Source organism: Brassica napus, chromosome C5 (genome assembly GCF_020379485.1).
Source record: "Brassica napus cultivar Da-Ae chromosome C5, Da-Ae, whole genome shotgun sequence".
NCBI classification, from domain to species: Eukaryota; Viridiplantae; Streptophyta; class Magnoliopsida; order Brassicales; family Brassicaceae; genus Brassica; species Brassica napus.
Genome location: NC_063448.1, coordinates 8,789,430 through 8,816,419, shown reverse-complemented (window position 1 = coordinate 8,816,419; position 26,990 = coordinate 8,789,430). Strand labels below are relative to the sequence as shown.

The 26,990-nt window shown below is 34.1% G+C and overlaps 3 protein-coding genes and 1 pseudogene across 3 annotated transcripts; 1 reads left to right on the top strand and 3 right to left on the bottom strand.

Annotated features, from left to right (window-relative positions):
• Positions 1-2,161: 2,161 nt before the first annotated feature.
• On the top strand, positions 2,162-6,332 carry LOC106365562 (ATP-dependent DNA helicase 2 subunit KU70-like). The gene is made up of 18 exons (XM_013804991.3): positions 2,162-2,315; positions 2,419-2,496; positions 2,574-2,690; positions 2,776-2,890; positions 3,212-3,317; positions 3,430-3,547; positions 3,668-3,751; positions 3,855-3,913; positions 4,095-4,272; positions 4,420-4,496; positions 4,599-4,746; positions 4,833-4,894; positions 4,983-5,043; positions 5,158-5,250; positions 5,350-5,470; positions 5,549-5,651; positions 5,752-5,908; positions 6,023-6,332. The coding sequence occupies exons 1-18, from the start codon at positions 2,250-2,252 to the stop codon at positions 6,134-6,136; spliced, it is 1,857 nt and encodes a 618-aa protein (XP_013660445.1). The 5' UTR covers positions 2,162-2,249; the 3' UTR covers positions 6,137-6,332.
• A 1,709-nt stretch (positions 6,333-8,041) lies between these two features.
• Positions 8,042-10,164, bottom strand: BNAC05G13060D (precursor of CEP13). The gene has a single exon (XM_048758194.1). The coding sequence runs from the start codon at positions 9,672-9,674 to the stop codon at positions 9,390-9,392; it is 285 nt and encodes a 94-aa protein (XP_048614151.1). The 5' UTR covers positions 9,675-10,164; the 3' UTR covers positions 8,042-9,389.
• A 10,356-nt stretch (positions 10,165-20,520) lies between these two features.
• On the bottom strand, positions 20,521-22,598 carry LOC106362488 (annotated as a pseudogene).
• Positions 22,599-23,822: 1,224 nt separating this feature from the next.
• LOC106365565 (F-box/FBD/LRR-repeat protein At1g16930-like) lies at positions 23,823-26,197 on the bottom strand. The gene is made up of 4 exons (XM_013804994.3): positions 25,735-26,197; positions 24,696-25,622; positions 24,448-24,588; positions 23,823-24,360 (listed from the first exon to the last, which is right to left on the bottom strand). Exons 1-4 carry the CDS (start codon positions 25,891-25,893, stop codon positions 24,073-24,075), a joined length of 1,515 nt encoding a protein of 504 aa, XP_013660448.2. The 5' UTR covers positions 25,894-26,197; the 3' UTR covers positions 23,823-24,072.
• Positions 26,198-26,990: the final 793 nt, after the last annotated feature.

Genomic DNA, 26,990 nt, shown 5'->3' with positions numbered 1-26,990 from the left:
AATTAAGTAGGTATAATATTAAAGCTATTTAATAAACAGATTAATAGCCTTAAAATCATATATAAATTATTAGTGCATGAACAATTCCCAGTTGAAAATTACTTACCAACCAAACGGCTATTATCAGCTTTTCCACCAGGAATTTCAGTGTAATCAACCAAATACTTCTCGGGAACTTCACTTGGAAAATCATTTAGTTTTGGAAGTCGCGTGGAAGAACCCAATTTTGTACGGATGAGAGCTTGTCCGATAATCACCAATAGCATCGTACACTTTGAATAACTGGACAACCTTCAAATTTTTTGATGAGCTGTTCACAGACTGAAGCATGAAATTTTGTCCCTGATCGAATATATGAAAGTTATGAGTTAGACAAATAAACTATAAGAGTTGACGGAAAGCAGAATAATTAGTTATAAAACACTATAAAAAAAATATTGTTCATTGTAAAGTAAATATAATATATGACGATTCTGAGTTTTGAAAAATGTAGTAATAAAAACAAATACCATTTCGATGGTGTTGCCGGATTCTTTGTTATAATTTCTCCACAAGCGAAGAATCCGTACTTCAATATGCCATGTATCTTTCGACGGGTTTTTAAAAATTGTTAGGAAAAGAGAATAGTTGTATTGTAAGACGTTAGACGTTTGTAGTCTCAGTTATATATATAGTCTACCTTCCACGTTAGACATTTATTAGAGGATATTTTACATAATAAATGACGTTTTCGAAATGATTTTTGTCAAGAAAGAAATTAAAATTATATTGCCATAAGGTGAAATTCAATAAACACAATACCAACTTGCGCAACTAATCCATATTCAAAAAGGGTAAATTATTAAAAGCGAGCTAACAAATTAGAATGCATTAACTATTATCAACTTGCGCAAGTAATAGGGAAATTCAAAAAAAGGTAAAGTTATAAATTAACGGCCAAAAAATTATAAAAATTAAGGTTACTTAGGTAAGTTATTAAGAACAATAAGGTAAATTACATTTAAACAATGCAATAAATATTAGCAACTTGCGCAAGTAATAGAAAATTAAGGTAAGTTATTATAGACGTTACAATTAATTAAAACATCAATGTAAATTACATTTTAAAGATCCATGTCTACAATATAATTAATTTTATAAATTTATTTATAATTTAATAAATGGTTTATAAAGCATGCATGGAATTTATTAGACATTAATAGTTATTATGATACTTTATATACAAATATAAGGTTTTCTATACGAATATAAAATCATTATATCAATTCAAATAAACATTTTGTTTCTTATTTTATGTAATTTATAAATATATAAAAAATTTGATCATATTATTACTCTTTATTAGTCTTAACAATTAGTTACCATAAATAATTATTTCTAAAATTATGTAGATTATTTTAGAAAGTGGTAATTGAATTATCCTTTCCTTTTATATATAATTATAATAAATAAAATTAAAAATCATCGGCCAATCAAATTATAACAATTTGAATAGTTCATGTATGATCGACACGTAATAAAAAATCACTTATGTGACTTCTCAATCAATATATAATAGGTTTATATTTTTATAAATAATTTATAACATTTTATAAATTATTTTAAAATTCTGATAAATTTATTCTTTAAAAAACGATAAATAATTTAAAAATAATATTAATAAATATGTTTGGATTTTGTAATATTTAAAATAGTAATTATATTCGAATACAGTTCATCAAGTAGAGTATAAAACTATTATAATTATCTTATATAAATTTTCGTTCATTATATTTTATAGTTTATAAATATTAAAAGTAATAAATAAAACATTATTAATCTTTCTATAATTTCTAGAATTAGTTTCATTAAATTGTTATTTGTAATATTCTTTAGATTATATGGCAAGTGATGTTAAATGATTTTAGACTTACCTTAAATTTTTAGATCTAAATTAAATAAATAAAAATTAAGAACAATCGATCAATCAAATTATAACAATTTCTTGAAATTTTACCTACGAGCGACACGTCACCGAAAATCCTTCTCGCTATGCTCCAATAAAAATCTTTCGTAGTGGCCCAATGAAAAGTCCTCTAATTTTAGCCCAATAAAAGTCTTCCCGCTGTGGCCCAATAAAAAGCTTCACGTTGTGGCCCAACACAAAAAAGACGAACTTTATTGTTCTTTGCTAAAACCTCTACGAACATTTTGCATCGAGGAGGTCAACAACAGCCATTACTCCTGTGATTTCATTCTTGTGAGAGAAGATGGAACTTGACCCAGAAGATGTTTTCAGAGATGAAGACGAAGACCCAGAAAGCCAGTTCTTCCAGGTTTTTGACTTTGCTTCTCTCTTCTTCGAGTTTCAGTAGATAAAAAAAAAAAAAAAATTGCTGTTTGGTTTATTGAGTGTTTATGTTCTGTTTTGTTTTGCAGGAAAGAGAAGCTTCCAAAGAGTTTGTAGTCTATCTAATCGACGCTTCTCCCAAAATGTTCAGCTATACTTGCCCCTCTGTAAGTTTACATTATTTAAACTTATAAAAATCGAATCTTTCCCTATAGTCTGTGGCTGATGCAATTTATTTTGACAGGAGGATGAGAAACAAGAAAGCCATTTTCACATTTCTGTTAGTTGCATTGCTCAGTCACTCAAGTCTCATATCATCAACCGTTCTAACGATGAAATTGCAATATGCTTCTTTAACACTGTGAGTTCATGGAAGAACACAGTGTTTGTATTTGTTTTCTTTCTCTTTTTTTTTTATTCACTTGGGTTTTGTTGTCAACTTGCAGCGTGAAAAGAAGAATCTTCAAGACCTGAATGGTGTTTATGTCTTTAATGTTCCACAAAGAGAGTGTATTGACCGTCCAACAGCGAGGCTGATTAAAGACTTTGATCTCATTGAAGGTAGTTGCTTGGATACATTTTTTATCTACACTTTTATCATACAAGATTTAACCTTTCTTTTATAATGCTTAAGTACACTATTCTTTGTTACTCGAGAGTTTCAAATCCCATTGGTAGGTATCAATTTGATACCAAAGACATTAATGTCAGAATTAAAATCTAGAATGGTTGAGCAAGGTTTCAGCGTCTGAGATCTGTATGGTAGATATTCAACTGATTTGTGCTGAACAAGAGTTATTCACTTTGCTGTTTGGTGGTATGCGTTTGTTCACACAGAAAATATCTAAAGGGGAAATGTGTTAATGTATACTTTGGGTGCAGAATCATTCATAGAAGATATTGGCAGTCAAAATGGTATAGTCTCAGATTCTCGGGAGAATTCTCTTTATAGTGCTCTCTGGGTTGCACAAGCACTACTGCGCAAAGGGTAACCGATCTTAATTTCATTGTTGGTGCCATGTTTGTGTTATGCATTACACTTTGGTGTTTAACCTGATCACTGTATTGGTAATGTGTTCTGTAAACATTTTTTTCTTAAGATCTTCAAAGACGGCAGATAAGCGCATATTTCTATTCACCAATGAAGATGATCCTTTTGGGAGTATGAGGATTTCTGTTAAAGAAGATATGACAAGGACTACATTGCAGAGGGCTAAGGTAGTTTACTTTCAACCCTCAGTCCTCACTTATCTATCTAAAAGAGAGCTTCTTGTTAATCATATAGAAGGTTAGTTGGTTCACTTTTTTTTTTTTTCTGCTTTTTGGTGATTCCTTAAGGATGCGCAAGACCTTGGCATCTCAATCGAGCTTCTTCCCCTCAGTCACCCTGATAAGCAATTCGATATCTCTCTCTTCTACAAGGTTCATCTTTAACCATCATAAAACTGGGAGGTGTATATAATTTTTAGATGATATTTAAAATTTCCATTGATTTTTTTTTTTTTTTTTGTGAACATATTTTCAGGAATTAATTGGATTAAATGGTGATGAGCTTACAGAGTTCATGCCATCAGTTGGACAGAAGTATGTTTTTAAAATTCTTTATTCCGTTGCTTAAAGCATCATAGTACTACATTCAGACAGAAGCAGGTTTTTTGAGAAGTTTCAGGACTGAGAAAGAACCATTTTGTCTATGAATCCAAATTCATAGATAATCATGTCACTGGTTGTCTTATTTTTGATGAAATGCATCTAAAATTGTCAGGCTAGAGGACATGAAGGATCAACTGAAGAAGCGTGTACTTGCCAAGAGAATAGCAAAGAGAATTACATTTATGATATGTGATGGTGTTTCTATTGAACTGAATGGTTATGCTTTACTCCGTCCTGCTACTCCTGGAACCATAACCTGGCTTGACTCTACTACTAATCTTCCGATAAAGGTAATCTGACAGAGATGCTCCATTTGAATTGAGTTCTTTTGTTATGAATCAAGAATTTAACTTGACATCAATGTTTGCTATTTAGCTATCTATCAGATGTACATTTCGTAGATGTTATTAAACACCATGTGCGGTCTTTGTCTGCAGGTGGAAAGATCATATGTTTGTGCGGACACTGGAGCGATAATGCAAGAACCTATTCAACGGATTCAGCCTTACATAAAGTAAGCAACTGAAATAGCACGCTGATTTGTTTCCTCTAACCAAAGAAACATTGGTCGTGTCCTGTCAAGTAGTTGGCTTTAATTTTCATTTCTTCTTTCTAGTCGGGATGTCATGTTTACAGCGGCAGAGCTATCCGAACTAAAAAAGATATCAACTGGACATTTAAGACTGCTGGGGTTCAAGCCTCTTAGTTGCCTCAAAGATTATCACAACATGAAGCCTTCTACCTTTCTCTATCCAAGTGATAAGGTTACCTGCTTCCCCAAAGATTATGTTTATTTTGCTTTGTTGTTAACTTGGGGACTCTTAGCTTTTGATAAATTTAACTGATGCAGGAAGTTATTGGGAGCACTCGTGCATTCATTGCCTTGCATAGATCCATGATACAGCTTGGACGGTGAGTATATTAGATATATTAATCTATTAAGTTGAATATAACTCGCTGGTATACTAACCTGTGGTCGCTGAATCCTCTTGTGTTACAGTTTTGCTGTTGCCTTTTATGGTGGTACGACACCTCCTAGATTGGTTGCCCTTGTTGCTCAGGTGAGAAAAACTATCCTAAGAGCTTTCTTCCACATGACTATATATCAAATTTATTTTTATTTATTCTGCTTTGTTTAAGAACCTACTCAAATATATTTCTTTAAACGCGAACAGGATGAAATCGAGAGTGATGGTGGTCAGGTGGAGCCACCAGGGATGAATATGATATACCTTCCATATGCTAATGATATTAGAGATATCGAAGAGGCAAGATGAAAGAAAAGCTTTTTTAAAACGTTACTTGGTTCCAACATTATTCAATGTATGTTAAGTTCTGACTAGTTGTTGATGGGGGTATTTGGTCAGTTGCATTCAAAACCAGGTGTAGCTGCTCCTCGAGCAACAGAAGATCAGCTTAAAAAGGCATCAGCTCTAATGCGACGTTTAGAGTTAAAGGACTTTTCTGTTTGCCAATTTGCTAATCCCGGTATGCTCAACTCACCTCTACTCTTGCTTCTATTAGTTGTTCTGAGCTGCTGAGTTTGAAAGTCTCTCTTTGTTACAGCTTTACAGAGACACTACGCGATGTTGCAAGCCATTGCATTGGATGAAGACGAGCTTGGAGAAACAAGAGATGAGACTCTTCCTGACGAAGGAGGAATGAACAGGTTGCAGCCATTTTATAATAAACTCCGTTTTGTAATTACATGCATACGCCACAAAAAAAAAGTGTTGGAATCTTATCTAGCGAACCCGTTTTGCCTGCAGACCTGGAGTTGTAAAAGCAATAGAAGAATTCAAGGAGTCTATTTACGGTGATGACTCTGAGGAAGAAAGTGACTCCGGGGCAAAGGAGAAATCAAGAAAGCGAAAAGCTGCAGATGCAGGAGACTATGACTTTGTAGAGCTTGCAAAAACCGGGAAGGTGAAAGCAAACATCCTTTAACATTGGTTTGCGTTTTTAGATATCTGCTTGATAATCTCAACGTTTTGTTTCATCCTGAAACAATACCTTCATGGTTTTGTTTTATGTTTGTAGCTCAAGGACTTGACGGTGGTCGAGCTGAAGACTTATTTGACTGCCAACAATCTTCCCCTCAGCGGGAAGAAAGATGCTCTCATCAATAGGATTCTGGCTCACGTTAGTAAATAACCTTAACCGTGATTTGTAACTCCAGCTAGAGAAATTACGTTTTTAATTTCATGTATTATAAAGCTTGTCGGCTTTTGATGAGAACCGAATCTGGTTAACTTCCGGTTTATTGTTCAACGTTTTGGCTCACTCACATTTTGGATTTTTATTGTAATGGTTAACAACTTAACATAAACAAGTATCGTCTCTTCTTGCCTTTGTCAATTTCATTATTCAGTTTTGATCCTAAGGACGTAACTTACCTGCAAAAAAAAAAATTAAACGTCTACTAAACCAAAAATCTTATAGAAGAATTAGATATATCAATTACAAAAAAAAATTAGAAGAATTATATTCCTTTTGTAAATATTTTTTTCACCTTTCTCGTCGTAACAAATCATAGAAAATGAAGTGAAATTAATGGGTTTTGTTGTTCTAAGTTAAGACGCAACGATGTTATGAAAAAAGTCACATTGGTACGATTCACATGCTGATAATGAAAGTAACGTAGTTTACAAGTTTCTAAACAAATCTGGAATAATGCAAATTTACCAAGATTTATATGTATGGGTGGGTGCATGACAAACACTATTCTTAAAACGTCTTTATTCGAAACCACGTTTATCTGACAACATAAGTCAACCTTTGATATAACATTAGCAATGCCAAAAAATCTAAATTGACACCTACTTTTGGATTATACTTAAACTCGACAGATACATGGTAAAATTTAGTCACGTAAAAATCATCACACATGGATTTTTTTTTTCCAAAGTTGATGGCACGTTAATCTAACATGATGTTACATATGAAATCCATAGGATTTTCCTGATTTTATGTAAGAAACCTGAGTTTAACTATCTAAGTACTTATAAGATATATAGAGCATGCATTGAATGTGTATTAAGCGGCTCCATCTTACTAGTTGGTTAGTTAAACTTATGAAGATAAATACAAAAGAGGAAACCGAGAGAAGCTTCATGACGAAAAGTTAGTTACCGTTCGTTAGCTCATCGAGCTGATCCATCTAGGTGAAGATGCAAATCCATGTTCGTTTTGTACATTATGATGCTACATTCAGATGGATCACCCAGATGAATTTTTAAAAATTCATCTCAAATTCCCATTCAAATGAAGGTGAGTTCTGATAGTGCATCTGAATGCATATGCATCTAGCTTAGTCCAAAATGATAAATGACAAAAATAACCTTTTAAAATCAAAATATTATTTTCGAACCAAAAATTTTATTTTTTTACATATACATTTTTCTGACAGAACCAAAAATGTATTTTTCCGCCAAAACTGAAAAACAAACTTTCCCGCCAAAACCACTAAAATGTGTTTTTCCGCAAAAAAGTGTAAAAACGCACATTTCCATAAAAAACACACTTTCAGCCAAACTAGTAAAACCGCATTTTTCGACCAAAACGGTAAAACCGCACTTTCCCGTCAAAACCGTAAAAATACATTTTTCCGCCAAAACCAGAAAACGTATTTTTCCGCCAAAACTGGAGCCACCAAAACAAAAAAAAATATTTTCCCGCCAAAAACGTATGTTCTCGCCAAAACCGCAAAAACACATTTTTCCGCCAAAACCGGAAAACACACTTTCCCGCCAAAACAAGAAAAGCGCATTTTCCTCCCAAAAGCGCAAAAACGCATTTTCCCGTCAAAAACACATTTTCCCGCCAAAACTGGAAAAAACAGTTTCCCATCAAAACCGCAAAACGCATGTTCCCGCAAAAATATATTTTTCCGCCAAAACCGTAAAAACGGATTTTCCCGCCAAAACCACAAAACACACTTTTCTTCAAAACACATTTTCGGCAAAAACCGCCAAAAATATTTTCCGCCAAAAACGCAAAAAAATTCACTTTTTTTTGTCAAAAACACAAAAATGCACATTTTCCTCGAAAATCACAAAAATGCATTTTCCGCCAAAATCGCAAAAAAAAAACACTTTTCAGTCAAACCCGCAAAAACACACTTTTTCCTCAAAAACATATTTTCCGTCAAAACCGCAAAATCACACTTTTCTCACCAAAACAGCAAAACCATATTTTCTGCCAAACCCGCAAAAACGTATTTTCCCACCAAAACCACAATAATACATTTTCCATCAAAAACACATTTTCCTTAAAAACAGTAAAAATACTTTCCGCCAAAACCTTAAAAATGCTATTTTTCCGCCGAAACGTAAGAAAATATATTTTAGTCATTTTATTAACAAGTCCACCTGGATGTAGATGCAAGTTAAAAATGAAAAGCAAACAAACATAGTTACATTCAGATGATTCATCTGGATGCATAAATGAAATGAAGAAACGAACAACACTCAGATGAAGCATCTGGATAAGACATCTAGATGGCCATTTGGATGCATCTTTCAGATGTACAAACGAACAGGGCCTTAGTTATTTAACTTAAATAGTATAATCCCGGAGATAAGCAATAATGGTGTTCCTAATTATATTATTGCATGTCTTTTTCATTTTCCTTTTTCTTCTCTTTTTCAAACTCTGAATCTATTCATAGAAGAAAAACGTCTAACAGGTCAGAGGAAGACGTCTCTTACGTAAACTAGACAACTTTTTATCGATTGTTGTCAATTCATAAGCTTTTGTCCAGAAAGGTGCCAAAGCAAAGCTTATTCACTTTAAAAGCTATAGGATTATACATTAGCTTCCTTACTGATGAATTTAGTTTACGTACGCAAACGCAACCTATTTATATTATCTCGATTATAGTGGGCACTAGTCATAGTGGGCACTAGTCAAATGTTCATGTTATATATGTCTAAACGGATGGTCCTGAATCTTTCTTTCTTTTGTTAAAAACTTGTCCCTTACAATCTTTAGTATAACTATAATCTTTGGACTTAATTAAATTTGTGAACTTATACTGTAAGCTTAACTATTACACTACTAGCTGGAAATGATGTAATGTAATATGCCCACAAATAGATTTTGTAAAATATAGCACTCGAAAAATAAAAAAAAATCATGAACAATATCATTTAAAAAGGTATTTTTTCAGTTTTAAATCTCTTTACATACATGTACGATACCATATGCCAAAACATACAGAAAAATTAAAAGTGTAAGATAGTGGTTTTATTACTCAACTACAGATCACACATAACACATCTATTTCAATATATAGCCGGCACCATATCATTTTATGAAGACACACAAACATTAATCATTAGACGACTTACAATATATGATAATATTATGAAATGAAATCGACAATATAACCCGGTGATATAAGTGCCTAATTACCAACGCCGGGGCTAGGGACCGATCCTAGTTGGCGGTAAATCTCTAGCGAGTTTCCCTGAACCATATGTTGATCGGAATAATCCTTAGGCGGAGAAGTGTGACCCTTGTCGCTTGGACCCGAAGGTGGCACATTGCCCTTCGGTAAAACACTAAGAAACAATCCCTTGCTTGCGTCGTAAGGCATTACAACCTTTCTAGCTTCACAAGATTGCGAGACAAAACCTACAATACAAAGCAATAAGCAAATAGTTGAAATGGGGATCCTTGGATGTGCCATTCCGTATATCTGATTTGATAATATTAGATATTAATTATTTAATGAAGAAATAATTTTTTGGCTTTATTTTTTAGATTTAGTAGTATGTTTCTGTGTGAATGAATGATAGAGTGGATCTATATATATAGAGACAGAAAAGGAGTGGATCTAGTTCAATGGTAATTTTGGTTAGGTACATATGAACTAAAGCTGGTGAGTTCGTATATATACACAATACAGTGTTCATGATTGCAACTAGACTAGTTGATAAATATGTGTTTGTGCTCTTGTATCTCCAAGAACAGCATACCAAGACATTTCTCACCTTTCATTCTTCTGATAGTATATACTAATTTAGCAATAGTATAACAATAGCAAAATTGAGTTTATGTGACAAAGAAATTGTTATAAAAGTAATGGAAAAATCTATCTTTATTCATAACATAGAGGTTCCTTATATAGGAGATTACACCGTCGTAGATAAATGAAAAGATTACAAATCATAATCTCTTGGTTATGAGCCATCCACAATCTGGTTCATAACACTCCCCCTTGGATGCCATAACCATTTAGAGCTTGTAATGTGCTTTAATGTTGCCTCATTAAAATCTTACCAAGAAAACCCAATTGGGACAAAACCATGGTGAAGGAAAAAGAGTACAACACACATTACTCCCCCTGATTTGGACATTACTGAAGGTCCCTTGGACCTCTCCAATTTTCTGTAATCCGTGGGTGATGAAGATCTTGGGCAGAATATGCTTCATCCTCGAACATGATAGTTGGTTCTTTTTTACCATCGGCCATGCCACAATCTGATCGAACATATTGAGTCATCGACCTCAAATACACACACACGAAATCTTGGATGATGTTGCTGTGATATGCGTGTACCACCATGTGTAAAACATAACATGTCTAAAAATAAATCAACAAAACCAAATAACCCCTCTTTGGGCTGGTTAGTATAAAATAAACCAAAATCAAAGGCTTCTTCATCGTCCTTCTTATGGACCAATCAGATCAGTGTCTAAAACAAGAGTTCTGCATCGTCCATCTCAGGACTAAATGGACTTCTTTATCGTCCACCTTTGGACTGAATGGATCAGTGTCCAAAACAAGTGATCTCACGCCCATGTACTAGATAATGGGTGAGACTGGTCCATATTAAATCTCTTGAGTACCATTTTCTGTATATACTATTTGATGCACAAGGATTTCATTGTTAATGTACTCAAGCTGTAATCCCAAACAAAACTTTGTTTTCCAAGATCTTTCATCTCAAACTCTTTCTTGAGATATTCAACTGTTTGGGAAATTGTATCCAGAGGTTCCTAGGATATTCAGATCATATACTTTGATGATTATCAATATTGTTCTCGAGAACTTGCTGTACTTTCAGCTCAATACCCTCTAGTACTTTCATTATCCAGTGGACCATATAAATATGCAGTCACTACATCAACTTGCTGCAAGTCTAATTTTCTCTCTTATATAGCCAGACTTATGAGAAATCTAAAAGTAGTTGCATCCACCACATGGGAGTATGTCTCCTCATAATCTATTACTGGTCTTTGTGAGAATCCTTGTGCAACATCAGCTTTATATCTCACGATTTCTATTCCTCACAAGACCCATTTATATCCACTGGTTTTAACATCATATGGCGTCTTAATCATATGGCCAAATACATCTTTCTTCCTTAAACTATTTAACCCCACGTTTTCATTCAATCCAATCTGTTCTACGAGTGTGCACTCTTATATTGACGTGGGTTCATGATCCTCGCTTATATTCATAAATTCAAGTGTTACCTTGTATGCAAATAAATCATCTTATGTCGACATTCCTTATTGGTTCCATTATGTTCCAGACATGATATAATCGATTGAGATTCATTATTATCAGGACCTTTAATACTTTGCAGCTTGGCGTCCCAAGCTACATTGTTTGGTACCTGTACCTTAGAGCCGGCCGGCTTTATCTCCATGTCTAGGATGGTTTCCTTAGTAACCTCGGATTTGGATTTTGATTATCATTCTCTGCACCTTTCTTTTGTTTCCGAGGATTTTTATCTTTTGGAACCTATTTGGTCTACCACGTTTCATACGTTGTCTAGACTCTGTAGCAACTTGACTGTGTCTCTTCTTGGACATCAAATTCGTTGGTGCTTTACAAGCTGGTTTATATATGACTTAGTCATTCTTTTTCGGGTCAGCAAATGTGTCTGGCATTTGATTAGCTAGCTTTGTAAATGTATAATCTTTGGACGTCTATTTCACATTCTTTAGTCCGAGGATCTTGCCAAGACATTGATGGTTGATTCCATTCTATTTCTTTTACCATTCTTTTACCAGCTTTATTATTTTTTTCTCCTCCTGGTCTTAAAATAATCTGTGTACCTGGCCTCAAATATAATCACCCATAGTTGGCTCAAAGTACTTTATTATTGTGGGAGAATCATATCCAACATATATCCCCATCCTCCTTTTGAGGTCCCATCTTAGTTCTCTGTGGTGGAGCAATTAGTACATAGACAGCACATCCAAATGTCTTATGATGGGGTATGTCTGGCTCTTGACCCGTTAATAATTGTGATAGGGGATATCTATGCTCACTAAATGGCCTGATGCGTATTAACTTAGGTGCATGTAAATTTCGTGTGGCCCAAGCTGTGAATGGGAGTTTTGACCTCATAAGTTATGGTCTATCAATCAGCTATTTGCGTTTTAAAAGATTTCGGCCAAGCCGTTCTTGGTATGGACATGTATCACAGAATTGTCCACACTTACCCCCATGGACATACCATAATCATTTAAACGCTTGGGACATGTATTCACCAGTATTATCTAGACATATAGTCTTTATTTATGAAAAAGGGGCTCGTAGCCATTTTACTGGTGATGGCCTAATGAGTTTCCCTTGTGTACATGCTACACACGTGAGATTCTTTGGGATAATTCTTCTTATCTTTTAATGTGTGCCTTTTGAATATCAATTTTTGCATCATGTTTGGACCAGGATGTCCAATCCGGTCGTGCCATAAATTGTATATTTTCGCAGGCTTTTAGCCTCTATCATACTGATCTATGCATAGTCTAGGTCAGTAGAGAATGCACGTATAGTCTTTAGGACTTATTATGGACTTGGGCGATTTTATACATATATCTGAAGAAACTCTTTGTTTCCTTCGCCCATTGTTTCAATATGTAAACCATTCATTCTTATATCTTTAAAACTCAATAGGCTGCTCTTGCTCTTAGAGCTGGGTGAATATAAGCCATCACTGATTTCTAGATGCATACCCTTAGGCAATAATATATTAGCCTAGCCATAGTCTTCTTTCAGACTGGCGATACCTGCTTTAGTACTTATATTGGCGTTTTTCAGTGTACTCATATAGAAAAATCATTCATTCATTTAATCTAAGCAGACAATGTAATAGAAATAAATTCAAGGAGATAAAAATCAGAGAAAGCATACAAGCAAAGCAATCACACAAGTTTGATGTCGAAATCAGATTATCAACTTGATTCTTTTAGGCAATCATAAGTCTCATATTCCATAAGATCATCTTGATCATGTTCGAAATTATTTTCACCATCTTTATAGACCAAGTGGGTTTCAGGATTCTTCCCTTTCAGACTCTCTTTGATAGAGGTCACAAAAATGTTTGGGAGTCCTTCATATCTTAGCCCAATGGTTCCCCATTCCACATCTATGGCACACTGATTTGGTCGAGCTTTGTGGTTTAAAGGATATACCACGGCCACTGCCTTGACCATGGCTCAAATTGGGTTGATACCCACGGCCTCTGCCATAGTGATTCCCACGGCCAAATGTGTTGTAATGGCCATGACCACGTCCTTTCCACCCTCCACGGCCATGACCGTGTGGTCTATCATTCTGGACGTGGTTACCTTTTTTTTTTCTTCTGCGGCCTTATTGGTATCAGGTAATGGGGTTAATCCAGGAGGTCTCAATTCACTGTTTCTCATCAGTAATCCATTATTTTTCTCAGCTAGCAATAGACTCATCCACGGACTTATAGTCCTAGATTCTGGGATTCCTCCAATCAAATAGGGTCTTTGGTAATAACACCGTTCTTTGGTGATCATATCTCGATTTTTAACTCTGTCCAAAGGTCTAGAGGATTCTCTATAGTCAGATACTGATTTTTGAGACTCTTAATAAGATGATGGCTAATAATTAATATTGACCTGTATCAATCTTTCTCATTGGCATTATTGCCTTCTATGATACATTCACCAAGTCTTTTTGACTTTAGGATAATCTTTGTATCCAATACCCACCGTAAATAATTATCTCCAGAGAGATTTAGGGCAGCAAAATCCAGGTTGATTTTCGACATCTCAAATCATATATCACTCAACATTTAGGTATAATTTTCATGCAGCCTTACTCTTAAAAACAATCAGTTCGGATTTCAATCTTGTGAGGACAATAAGACTATCAATCTTAAAGGCATTTAATCAATCAGTCAATTTCTAGCAAGTCTCAGCAATACTATTTCTATGTGCTCATAATATTATGGTTCATCAAGACTAGCAAAAACAGATTCAATTAATCATGCAAGTAGGGTTTAACAATCAATGGATTTTAACAAGACTAGTAAAAATATTTATTAATCACTCAATCAGTTTCAAGGCTGATTTTAGCAATACTAGAATATAGATTTCAAGCATGAATTTCAATGAATCAGTTTCAAGGCTGATTTTAGCAATACTAGAATATAGATTTCAAGCATGAATTTCAATGAATCAGTTTCAAGGCTGATTGGTATTTAGCATAAACCATGTGTAAATAATTTATCTAGTATCTGAATTTATCAAACCTCAAAAATATATAATCAGTTCAATCAATTTAATCGAACTTAGCATACAATCTTCAACCTCAGGACATTAGATTTTATCATGAATCTATCAACCTAGCATACGGATTCTCAATTCTCAAAGACATCCAAATCAGATCAATATAACCTATCATACAGATTATTTAGGGTTTCTATTTAAAACAGATCAGATTACAAAACTATCAATCCTAGCAGATGATATTAAACCTCAAGAATCATGCAATCAGATCATTCGGATTTTAAACAAGTAAACCTCAATCAATCTATCAACTTATCAGATTATATAAGCAAAGCAAGCTAGCAACCTATCAGATTCAATCAATGTTTTAATAGGCTGGTCGGTTTAAACAATATTAAATCAGATGAACAATTAACCATCAGATGAACAATTAACCAAGCAGGCTGAGAAAATAAATCTATCAATTTAACGGTCAAACAATTCTAGCAACATAGCATCAGATTCAATCAGATTTAAAACCTCAATGATCAAAACCGAAAACAATTTTGATTTCAAAATATTCGATTAGGCTTTTAATATGTGATTTGATAATTATAGTATAATTAATTCTGATACTTATATTATTTAGGTTTATAGATATAGGGTTAGGATTTATCGGATTTTAACTTGTAAAAACCGATTTGGGGTTTTAATCATGTAGAAACATGATTTAGGGTTTGGGATATCGAACTTTTAGAGATTCGATTTACTCAATTAGGATTTTCGATCTATTACCTTATGGTTTTGATTCATAAAGATTAGGGTTTTAGGGTTTCATTCTTTATCAATCAATCCATGTTTGATTATGGGTTCTTAGATTTTGAATTACCTTTTAACCTTAGATGATTGTTGAATCGGACCACCAAAGGAGTTGAGCCGCGAGCTGGACACGAACGGGACGCGAGCTGGAATGGATCGAGTTGTTTCTATCGGGTCACGGACGTCCTTTGTTGCTTGATTGGGAACGCCTTGATCGTCGGACGCGAGCTGTATGATGCTGTCGCGAACGAGGAAGAGGTCGTGTGCTGGAGATGCTCTCGGGTCGCGAACGTCTGAGCTAAGATCAGGAACGCGTTGGGCTGAAGCTGATCGGGGACGCGAGCTGGAACAGATGCGGGAACAAGAGACGCGATCGGGGTTTAGAGTTCGTCGGATCGCCGGCTAGAGTTAGGGTTTTAGGGTTTTTCGATTTGGGTATTAGCTTAGAGATTTAGAGTTTCGTGCTGATAATGTGTTATAAAAGTAATGGAAAAGTCTATCTTTATTCATAACATGGAGGTACCTTATTTAGGAGATTACACCTTCATAGATGAATGAAAAGATTACAAATCATAATATCTTGGTTATGAGCCATCAACAATCTGGTTCATAACAGAAATGTATATTTCGTGGAGAAAAACATTCAATTTTTTTTATAATTCTTTTTTTTTCAACATTATAAAATAAGAAAAAAAGGAAATAATTTTTTTTCTCATGATCAGTTTCTTATATATGTCTTATTAAGTTCCTGACTAAGAAAATATATTCCGTAAGAGACCACAAGACTTAATAAATTGCTATTATTGTCACTAGGGATTTTCCCGGGCTACGCCCTGGGTATTCGTATAATCTTTAGTTATTTAATTTTTGTTTTACACTTATGAACATAAACCTCTGAGGCATCAAAATAAGAATAAACTGTATCCGGAGCTGATTAATTAACAATCAAAGACTATTTTATACACTTATAAATGACAAAGATTATTTTATATTTGTATAAGCCCGAGGTTTATTTGATTGTTATACTTCGATCGTTTACTTATAAAGTACCGGATTTTATAATCAAAGATTATTTTATGCAGGGAAGGCTTATCACATGTTTATATTTGTCATAATTTGAGGTACTTTATAAAGTACCTTGTATATACAGGCAACCGAACCCTTGGAGGTCCGATCACGAACGGGACTGCCTCTGAGTGCCTTGTTGCAAATCAAAATTGAAGAATTCCTTCTCTCCCCTTCCCTCTAAATTAACTATTCAGCTGAAGAATTCCTTATATGTTTATATTGAAAGGTCTAATAAAATAGCCGGTTATTTTGACCGGTTCCGGTTCCGGTTATTTTGCCCTTCCACTATATCACTTTAATTTTTTTTTACATAAGATCTCAATCTTTTATACAGTAATTAGCTGCTCCAATATAGCTCGTGTTACAAATTACATCATAAGTTCTCATTTCTTTGTCGTTATTTTCCTAAGAATTTCCTTAATTTTTTTAATAAACATTTGATATTAAGATGGAAACAGAAGTTTCAAGTTGTTTGCAACGGATCTTTATAACTTCGTCGCAGAAAGTAACAAAACTGAACAATTATAATTATCTCTCAAGCACTCCGGTAATCTTATTCTTTATCAGATATTATCCTATTACTTTCTTTTTGATCAAATTTAGCCCTATTTTTGTAGCGACTCTTGTTTCCCATGCTGACCTCATCTAATCATATTGACCTAATCACATTCATCACCCTTTGCAATCTTCATCTTTAGCTTTGCCTATCCTTCCATGTAGTATTCCATCAGGCAGTCGATCTCTGGAAAATTTTAATCAGTGATGGGGAGCATTGCAGATTATTGTGATCCATCTCAACTGGATCTCCGCGGCAGAATCTTTTTCTTTTAATGTAAAGAACACCTGCAAAGAAGAAACATTGGCTTGTATTAGCCTTACTAAGTTTTGGGCAGAACAGCACCACATAAAGTGATATGAAATTGCAGCCATACATTATGTAAGTGAACTGACCAATTCCCGATTGCAGTTAGAGAAGCCAACCAGAGATCAAGGGCCCATATATATTTTCCCTCAAAGAATAGGACCCTGTCGGAGGGTTTTGCGATTCAATCATGGGAAAGATATGCTCACCTCTCTTTATGAGACTGATAACTCCCATCTGAGCACCTGTCACAATCTTATCTAAAAGGCTGATCAACTTCACAACCTTAGCTAGAAGGCTTTTCGGCCACCGACACTAATAAAGGAAAAGCCGCCAGTTCCCTTCTATCAAAATAATATATAAGAAGAGAATGAACACCAAGAATGTGCATATCCTGGAGGACGCATCACTGTACCAGTTACATGCCCCAAACTTATGCTCGGATAGCTTCCCCATGTATGATTTTAGAGCCACTGAATGGTTCTTGCAGTACTCTCATTCTCAAGTGTTGTAGGATCTCTTGGATATCAGGTGGAAGGTTGAGAACTTCAAGTCCTACACATAATGACACCAAATCGTTACAAAGGTGAGAGTCACTGACACATAGGCTTTAAAAAATAGATTTGTCACCGAGAAACCAAAAAAAAAATACAGGATCTTGATGACAGTTGCTAGATAGATTTGGGATGATGCTTATACCAGTCGTATAAAAAAATATAGCTCTAAACATGAGTCATGCTTCAGTTTCCTTTTGCTAATCAATTGAAATTGTTCATTATCTGGTTAACCGTTATCTGAAACAGTTTAGATGGTGCAGAGATACAAACTGTAAGAGTAATAAAAATTTGTTGATGAATGATAACTTTACAGATTTTTAAGCCGAAACCAATTGCCAGTACATTCTGAGATGGTGCCCTAGAAGTGATTGTCACTTACCCTTCTGCAGCTGAAAACAGACATTACAATTCTTTCAAATTATTCTCCTGACTGCATCCAATCAAGAAAAATGATTCGAATTCACACACACTAACACACATAAACAATATTCTTATTGAATCTTTAGAAAGGTATACATATATATATATATATATATATATATATATACAACCAAATGAAATTCTGACTATGGTCCTCGGTGGTCGCGGTGGAGCTCCGACAGGATCGAAACGCGGGTTACACTTCTAAACTAACATTCCTTTGGATCTTATACCTGCTTAAATAGAAAGGAGATTATGAGGATGGAAAACAGTGAAATGATCTTGCAGTTATTTTTAAGAATCAAGCTAACATCAATGAATCACGCATAAAGAATCAGATGAAATTATTTTGAGCAGAATGAATAATGAATGGCATAGACACAAACCTGATAAATCTCTTTGCTTTTGGAACCGTAGAAATTCAAGATTTTCCGGTGGATCTAACAAATTTCATGGCCATGACTTTATCTTCTTCTCCTATAGAGGAACACGATTCTGATTGCATGAAAGATTGGACAAACTGGTTTAAATAGGAGTAGTGAAGGGAGATGCGAAGAGGTCGATTGGATGCTTCCAGTGGGAGGAGTGGATTAATCACACAAAAACTCGGAGTTAGGAACGGATTAATGGAAGGTTGAGACGTTATGGAGATTGGAAAGGCGCTTCAAGTTTCTGGAAAAAATTTCGGGAAGGTCACAAGCGTGAAAAGAATAAGAAACCTAATGTTATGTGGCAAAAATAAGGTTTTTCATTGGCTGATTTTTTATGCCTACATGGATAGGCTCAATGGAGCTCATATCCTCCTTTTAGTATCGCAAGATATTCATAGTTGAAGACTGGCTCATTATTAGTGTGGTTTATTAGTATTCAGTATTACCTGACTGCTTTTTATTGTTGGACTTTTGTGTGCTTATAGCTAAATCTTATCCGTGGGATACAATATAGGGAGAATTGGAAAAATGGGACACTTTGAACTTTTGTTTGTCACAATAAGACTTCTCATACTTTTAGCAATTCTGGACATGTTTTACCCTTCTTTAATGGGAAAAATAGTAAATTGAATTTTAAAAATGTAAAAAAATATAAAAATTGTTGGAAACATAAGTATGACAATATATATGTTTAAACTTTTTTTAAAAACAATTGGAATCATATTTTATTTTATCTTTTAGCTACAGTTAGAATACTCATTCTGTTAATCTACCTAGTTTATATGTCTGATTCTAAGTTTTAAACATAGACATATCAAGGGTATATACCGTAAACTAACTTTTCTTGTATATTCTAGAAAAGATAGAATCAGTTACGTTATAATCAAGAAAGGTGTCTTTGGTCTACCTACAACTTGATAACGATATATAGCCACAACTCAATGATATAGGTTGGTTATACTACGCGACATAACTTGTTCTGCCTTTTACCTTATATGGCGCCTACAGGAAGAATACATTTCTCACCTACTATACGGTGTTCTGCTTAGGTAGTGAACATATTCTAGGCAAATCGTGAAAATATGGAAACTTTCATATTCGGTTAAAGAAATTTCCTAAATCTAAACTAAATCTACCATAAATCTCTCAAAATATATTTGAGAATATTTTCTCCACGTTCTTCTCCTCCTCCTCCTCCCACGATCTTTTTCTTTTCGTTTGTGTTTCTCTCTTCTTCATCCACAAAGTCATCTCTTCTCTCTACCAATACAACATGGTTCTAATCTATGTTAAATCTGGTGAATGGGTGTCTAGTTGTAGTGAAGAGTGGAGTTTCGTGGTAGACAAAGCAAGGCGTGGTCGAATGGTAACATTAGAAACTACTACTCCATTGGAGAAGCTCAAGAGGATCGTGTGTGAGGATTATGGGGTGGACCATAATGTTCATAATACCGAGTTCAGTTATTCGATGGTGAATCAAAGAGAGAATCCTATATCACCAATGATCGGCAAGCATCTAATTTTGTGGCGTATGCAAAGAGGGATTAATCTACTACCTTGTGTGTCACGTTCTCTGGTTTGGGTGTAAATCAAAAAGAACGAGTCAATATCGATTTGAATAAGGAGCCGTGTGATTCAAGTAATGTTGAGGATGAACCCGTTCTTAACAGTCTATATCGTATGCACAAAGAATGATGGCCAGAAGTGGATAAATGCAGATCGCATACGAGTCAATATCGATTTGACCAACCAGTTCTCTTTTGTTTGAATTTCAGAGACAAGAAACCAAATCTCGGTTTGGTTTGGTTTCTGCATGCACACATTCGCTTTTATACACCATACCAAATTCTAACTCGAATCGTGCCAGCTTATTTGTGTGTTTAAGACCAAAACAGTCTATAAATCACAACAAAAATGCAATATTCCAACAACTGTATGGTTTTTCCAAAATTCATACAAAAATAACCTACATTTTTCTTGGTTAGACCGGTTCAAATATCTTTTGAATTATTCTATAAAACGTTTGGTTGGGGTTTATGGCAGCACATGTAAAGCCAAGATAAGATTATTCTTGATGACTCATGTCATTACATGGTTCGTTCTCTGAGAATACTCTTCAATCTTGTCCTGCACGTACATCTTCCCACCTTTCTTGTTCTTCTCTTCTCTGCTCAACGCCTTGTCGAACCTAAAGTTATCCAGGTGGTTTTTCAAGTACTTGCTGAACTCATCATCATAGAGAAGGCTGTCGGTGTTGGCCACGCCTAAGAAGAGCCAAGCTAAGCCGCCAAATTTGTAGTTTGGGAGGTTTTCCATGAACAGTCGACGTAGGTAGCCTCTGTAAGGAGCCACTCATGTTCCCGTTGCTATCATTATGTGCGTCGCATTTGGATCATTCTCTGGTAGTAGCATTACCTTCCCGGATGGATCTGGTTTCGAAAAGTAAACTTTAAGTAAACACAACTCTTATTTCAATGGTTCTATATGTATGCAAGTTAGATTACATACCTGTGATTTGAATCTTGTCTCCGGGTTTTGAATCACATAGGAAGTTGCTGCAGACTCCGTTCTTTGAAGGATCTTCTTTACCAGTCTCGGGATCGTAATAAACAGCTCTGCGTACACACAAACTCACTGTTTTACCGTCAAAGAAGTCTCCATACCTCGTTGATGCAATAGAGTAAAGGCGCACATTGTGCGGAGCTCCTGGTTTACTTGTTTTCTGGGTCAACGCAAAGGAAGATGAACATGACTTGGTGTTGAAGCTTATGCTATTGTTATGCTGCAGGATGAAAAGCGACACAACACAAGCAAACGACGGTTTGAGATCAAACTCAGATGAAATGAGAAAATCAAGCAAACATAATCTAAAGGAATGTGACTGGAGAGCCAGGGGAAAGAAAATAGAATCCAAAGATTCTGTGTACAAAGACAGGTCATGGTTAACCTTATGAGAGCTTTTTGTTTTGTTTACTAAACACTAGAGAAAATAGGAATCTGTAAGGAGAGAGAAAGAAGGGATCACCTTGAAGACAGATCTTGTAAGTGAACGTTCGTTACCAATTGAAACAGAGACAACAGCAACCTGTAGTGAAATGAAAGTTACATGGGATTAAAACTCTCTCCTGATATGAAGTGAAACAAGTTTTCCTGAGAAAATAAATTAAAAAAACTCGTTAATGGAGGAGGAAAACAAAAGCAGATTAAAGATCATAAAACTCTGCAATCCAATTAATTCAAAAGCAGATTAATCAAATCTAGGGTTTAGAGAAGGGATCTCTTAAGAGACTCAATAGAAGAAATCACATACTTAGTGTGAAGAAACGTGAGATTTTGATGAAATTGATGGAAAAACACTTCGATTTAGCAAAAAACTCGTAACCCGAAACTCGTTGAGGAAGAATAATTCGATTTCGTTGGATGTAGTGTTTGAGAACGAAGACTAAAATGACCAAAACGAGGTTAGAGACGAAAGGATTCGCGGAACCCTGATGAAGAACTCGTAACCGATAATGGCCACGGAAGGAGTGAAGAGAAAAAGGCGGAGAAGACGAGATAAAAATAGGTTATTAGATTAACCCTAAACCCTTTAACCGTGTTCCTTTTTTTCCCTTTTGTTTTTACCTGTTTTGTTTTAGTTTTTTAATTAATATTAAATAAATTACGAAAATTATAATTTATATTTAAAATTCATATTATTTGGTTAATTACAAGGATATTATGGTATTAACAGGAAATAAAATCCTAGTTTCCAAAAAAACTTCAAAAAATCTTATTGAGACAAATCAAACTTTAAAGTGTCTCTTTTTTCCAATTTTCCCTACAATATATGTTATAAAAAAACGTTACTTACCATACCTCTATAACTGAAAGATCTAGTGAAAACATACATGTGGTTGAACAACAACTTCACACGTGATAGATTTTCTTGCCAATGCAAAGAGCTCGTTGAGGATCACATAATTTGTTTCCTCCATCTGATCTAAACGAAGAGTACTGAATCTCTTGAGGGTTGTTGAATTAGCCATAAAATAACTCCCAGTTTCTTCATATCCTCCATATATTTTGCTCTTACCTCAACAAACACAAGCGATGATAGACGCAATGAAAAAAATTATTCGATAATCTATATATCTTATTAAAATAGAAGTACCTTTAAAAAGTGTTTGAAAACATGTATAACAGTCAAAAAAAATATAATATTGTTTGGAAACATGAATAGCGGTATATTAAAAAAAAAACTTATGTTATTAAAAAAAATTGGAAGTTCATTATATTATGAAAAACTATATATCTAGGTCAGCTTTAAAATATACGAAATAGCTCAATCTAATTACCTAAAAACATCTTTTGTCTAAAATAATCATAAAACAAAATTTAAATTTTATATACATATTTCAAATAAAAAAATTAATTTAAAATTGATTTATATCAAAAATTGATTCAAAAACATACATATATTCAAAAATTGATTTTTATTAAAATATTTCCAATAACCATTATAAAAATGTTTTAAATATATAAGAAATATACAATACAAAGCCCAATTTCAAACACCAATTTAAATTATGGTTTTTATATTTCGCATTAAGTTTTAAAAATATAATATATATGATTATTTATATGATGATACATATAAAATACTATTAATTATATGATTACTTATATGATGGTACATATAAAATATGATTAATTATATAATGACACATATATGATATGGTAACATGAAAAATAAATAGCAACATATTTTTGAAAATATAATATATGAAATATTATATTATACTTATAAGAAAAACAAAATAACATTTAATAAAATAATAATAATATAACAATGTCTACTTACAACAAATATATATATTTATATAAAAGATAAAGTAAACATCCGTGCGGGTGCACGAATCAAAATCTAGTTATAATTTAGAACTCGTGCAAAGTACAGATAACAAAAGAAGACAAGTTAGTTAGTTTATATGTGACAGGTTCAGAATCTAAGGTTACTTTAGTTGGTTAACAAGAGAAATACTAACCATGACAAGAGATTTTAGATTTGGACGTTTCTCAAGAAAGAGATTATGGAATCATGGATTTCAATTTTAGTTGGATACTGATAGGATTTAGAGATTTTGTGTAATTTTAAACATTTTTAAAGAGCAACACAGAAATCTAAAACTAAGATCTGGAATATTTGAACTTTATGAGTGTTTTATTATATAAAATATAATGATAAATGGAAAAAGGAAAAAGGAAAACACGAATAACATCCATGATCCAAATAAGCCTTTATCGTCACTTTCATCGCGAATAAAAATGGTTTGTGTTGAGACAACTCAATAATATCTTCCTCCAACTTGAAAAACTAAAAATAAACAATGTATACCACGAAAGAAAGAAAAAGTGAATTTTAACAAAGCACAACGAGAGCAATATAGTAAGAAAACAAAGCTGGCTCAACTAATCCATGACAACTTCACACCCCTTAGAGAGTCTAGGAATAGATTTGATTTGGTTGATGAAGGTACAGAAACTCTTCCTTAGAGTCAGTTTCTTGAGAGCTGCACCATTTTCTAGGAAGTATTTTGCTAATTTCATCTTACTTGGTGTTCCCCTGAGTGGTGTCTCATTCTTTCTCGTGTCTACACCATCAATTGTCTTCAGCTGAACAAACTCAAGAGATGATTTGAAACATTGTGGCACTAATGAAAGATCAACCTGCTCGGTCTTTGTAAGACAATCAAATTCCTGGAAAAAAAAATATAACCAGTGAGGAGTTTGATTTAAGAGTTATCATAATAAATCTCAGTGTGGTTTGCGTGAGAGGAGACGCACCAAGATGACGGAGTGTAGATTTGGGCAACTCTCAAGGAGGGCTGGTAGCATCTCCCACTTAGTGTCCTGGAAGCAAGCTTCCAAGTAAGACAAGTTGGAGAACTTAGGTAGCTGTTCCATTTCACAGTAATCATGAATAACCTGTGCATCGAGGAAAAAAAAGACATGAGTTCACTGAGATGTGATAAATGAAATTGTACAAACGTAATGCTCTTATAAATGAATCAACCATGTATATATATACATACATTTAGAGTGTCAGCAGAGATGGTCATGTGGCTGACGGTAGATAACCCGGTTAGAAATTTACTGAGCATAGCAATCTTGGAAGAGTCATCTGGTTCCAGTGGCTCATCATCTTCCCCATTAAAGCTAACATCAATGTTTACCTTTGCAGAGGGACCAATACCGTGTATTATGAAGCTATCAGACCTGTGATCATTGAGAGTCATACACTCAAGTCTTGGAGCATCAATTGCAACAACATGACCTTCACTTTCGTCACGCTCACAATCTATATTGAAGCTCTTTAGTGACTGGGAACGCACACGCACAGCTTCCAGAGAATCATTGTAGCCACTGACTATGGTTAACTCTTCAAGAACAGGACAGGTTGATATTAAAGTCTCTAGAGTCGAATCACAAGCGTATATAACCTTCTCTAGATGCATAATCTTTACACAAGGCAACGTTACAGATTCAGGATGATCCAAGTACACGCAGCGGAGACTCAAGTTGACCAATCTCTCACATGAATAGAGAGATGGAGGCAACTTAACTAACGTATCATCATCGTCAAACTCATTATAAACATTGAGATGAAGAATCCTACGCCCAGTCACAGCATCGATCCAAGACTCGAAACGAGATTCATCATGCTCGTATAACTGATATATCAGTTTGAATCTCTCCAAGCGTTGCTGATTTTCAGAACAAAGCCTATCCATGATACTCACAAAGACATCATCATCTGAGAATGTTCTGGTATCTAGGTCCAGTACTGGAACATTCAACCAGAGATTTCTCCAACGTTTTGATAAAACGCTGGTGCGAACCGATTCCTTGGTGGAGAAGTCAGAGAGTATCTTGCATAGCAAGGAATCAGGTAGATTGCTTAGCCTGTCGTAGTTCCTTTGATTCTCTTTCACATAGGTTTCGCTATCCATGTCTAATACCTAAATTTGATATTTACCATGTAAATTGGAGATCGCAATGTTAGCAAAAAGTCAACGCAAGATCTCCATGAATAAAAATAAAATAAAAACAGAGATGACTTGCTGAAATTACCTTCTGAGTAAGATAGAAACCATTATAAGTTCTCCGGCAAAACGCCACACAGATTTCTCGGTGATGATGATGAAGAAACTCAGTTCGTCGGTCTGCACGAAGATGGCTATATTTAAAACATTGGACACTAATTGAAAAGCGCCATTTATTATCGCACATACAATTATTTATTTATAATTTATGTTAGGTTGCCCACAGGCCACATGGCATGAACGAGGCTTTTTTTTTTTGGGCAACAAAATGATTCATAATGGGAAATTGGGCCGTATTCAAAAAAAGAAAAGATAATTTACTGTCTCACTAATTTTCCTAACATTTATATATACGGTGTTACTTTTCTATAATAATACGGTATTGTCCTTTCTTCCAACTGATGAAACCTGCAAAAAAATAAATATAAAAATCTTCTCTATGAAAAGAAAAGTACCTTTTTTATCTACTATAAAAAAGTCATACTAGCCTTATTAGGTCCATTTCATTAATTACATTTATTTAATTATTTATATTAATCTATTCAATATATAAAGATATAAATGATAAATCAATTTTAACTGAAAATTTAAATTTTATTTTTAGTTATAACAAAATATTGAGAAAAAATCTAACAAAATCTTTCTAAAAATTTAAAATATTTTATTTAAATTAATACCATTTATTAATTTCGTAATTAATAATATATACTATTATACATTAATTTAAATAAAATTTTATTATAAAAAAAATAAAATAAAAATGTATGCTATTTTTCAAATTTTATAATTATATTCTATATCTTCTTTATTAAAAGAAATACCATAAAAATTCATACTAGGTCTATTTCATCAATTAGATATATTTGACTATTTAAGTTAATCTATTTAATATATAACATTTCTAAAAAATCTTAGAAACTATATAGGTATTTATGACTATGAAGCCAACTGATTACAAAGGTATATCTACAGAGGATGTTAAAAAGATTCTGGAGTTCGAATGTGCTGAGGATGATATTGGTTTACTGATGGCGGAAATAACTGAAACAGAGATCAAAAGAGTAGTATTTGCTATGGCTGCTGATAAATCTCCAGGCCCAGATGGCTACACCAGCAAATTCTTTAAGGCAGCTTGGACAGTCATCGGGAAAGAGTTTGTGCTGGCAATACAATCCTTTTTCGACTACGGCTTCCTACCTAAAGACATCAACTCAACCATCCTGGCTCTCATTCCTAAAAAGGAAGAGGTGAAACAGATGAAGGACTACCGCCCCATCTCTTGTT

Excerpts from the sequence above, each read along its gene's own strand:
- LOC106365562 (XM_013804991.3), top strand. The coding sequence starts at position 2,250 with ATGGAACTTGACCCAGAAGATGTTTTCAGAGATGAAGACGAAGACCCA. Across the intron at positions 2,691-2,775 it reads CAATATGCTTCTTTAACACT|CGTGAAAAGAAGAATCTTCA; the intron begins GTGAGTTCATGG and ends GTCAACTTGCAG. Across the intron at positions 5,909-6,022 it reads AGCTTGCAAAAACCGGGAAG|CTCAAGGACTTGACGGTGGT; the intron begins GTGAAAGCAAAC and ends TTATGTTTGTAG.
- BNAC05G13060D (XM_048758194.1), bottom strand. The coding sequence starts at position 9,674 with ATGGCACATCCAAGGATCCCCATTTCAACTATTTGCTTATTGCTTTGT.
- LOC106365565 (XM_013804994.3), bottom strand. The coding sequence starts at position 25,893 with ATGTGCGATAATAAATGGCGCTTTTCAATTAGTGTCCAATGTTTTAAA. Across the intron at positions 24,589-24,695 it reads TCTCTGCTGACACTCTAAAT|GTTATTCATGATTACTGTGA; the intron begins GTATGTATATAT and ends CTCGATGCACAG. Across the intron at positions 24,361-24,447 it reads ATCTACACTCCGTCATCTTG|GAATTTGATTGTCTTACAAA; the intron begins GTGCGTCTCCTC and ends TTTTTTTTCCAG.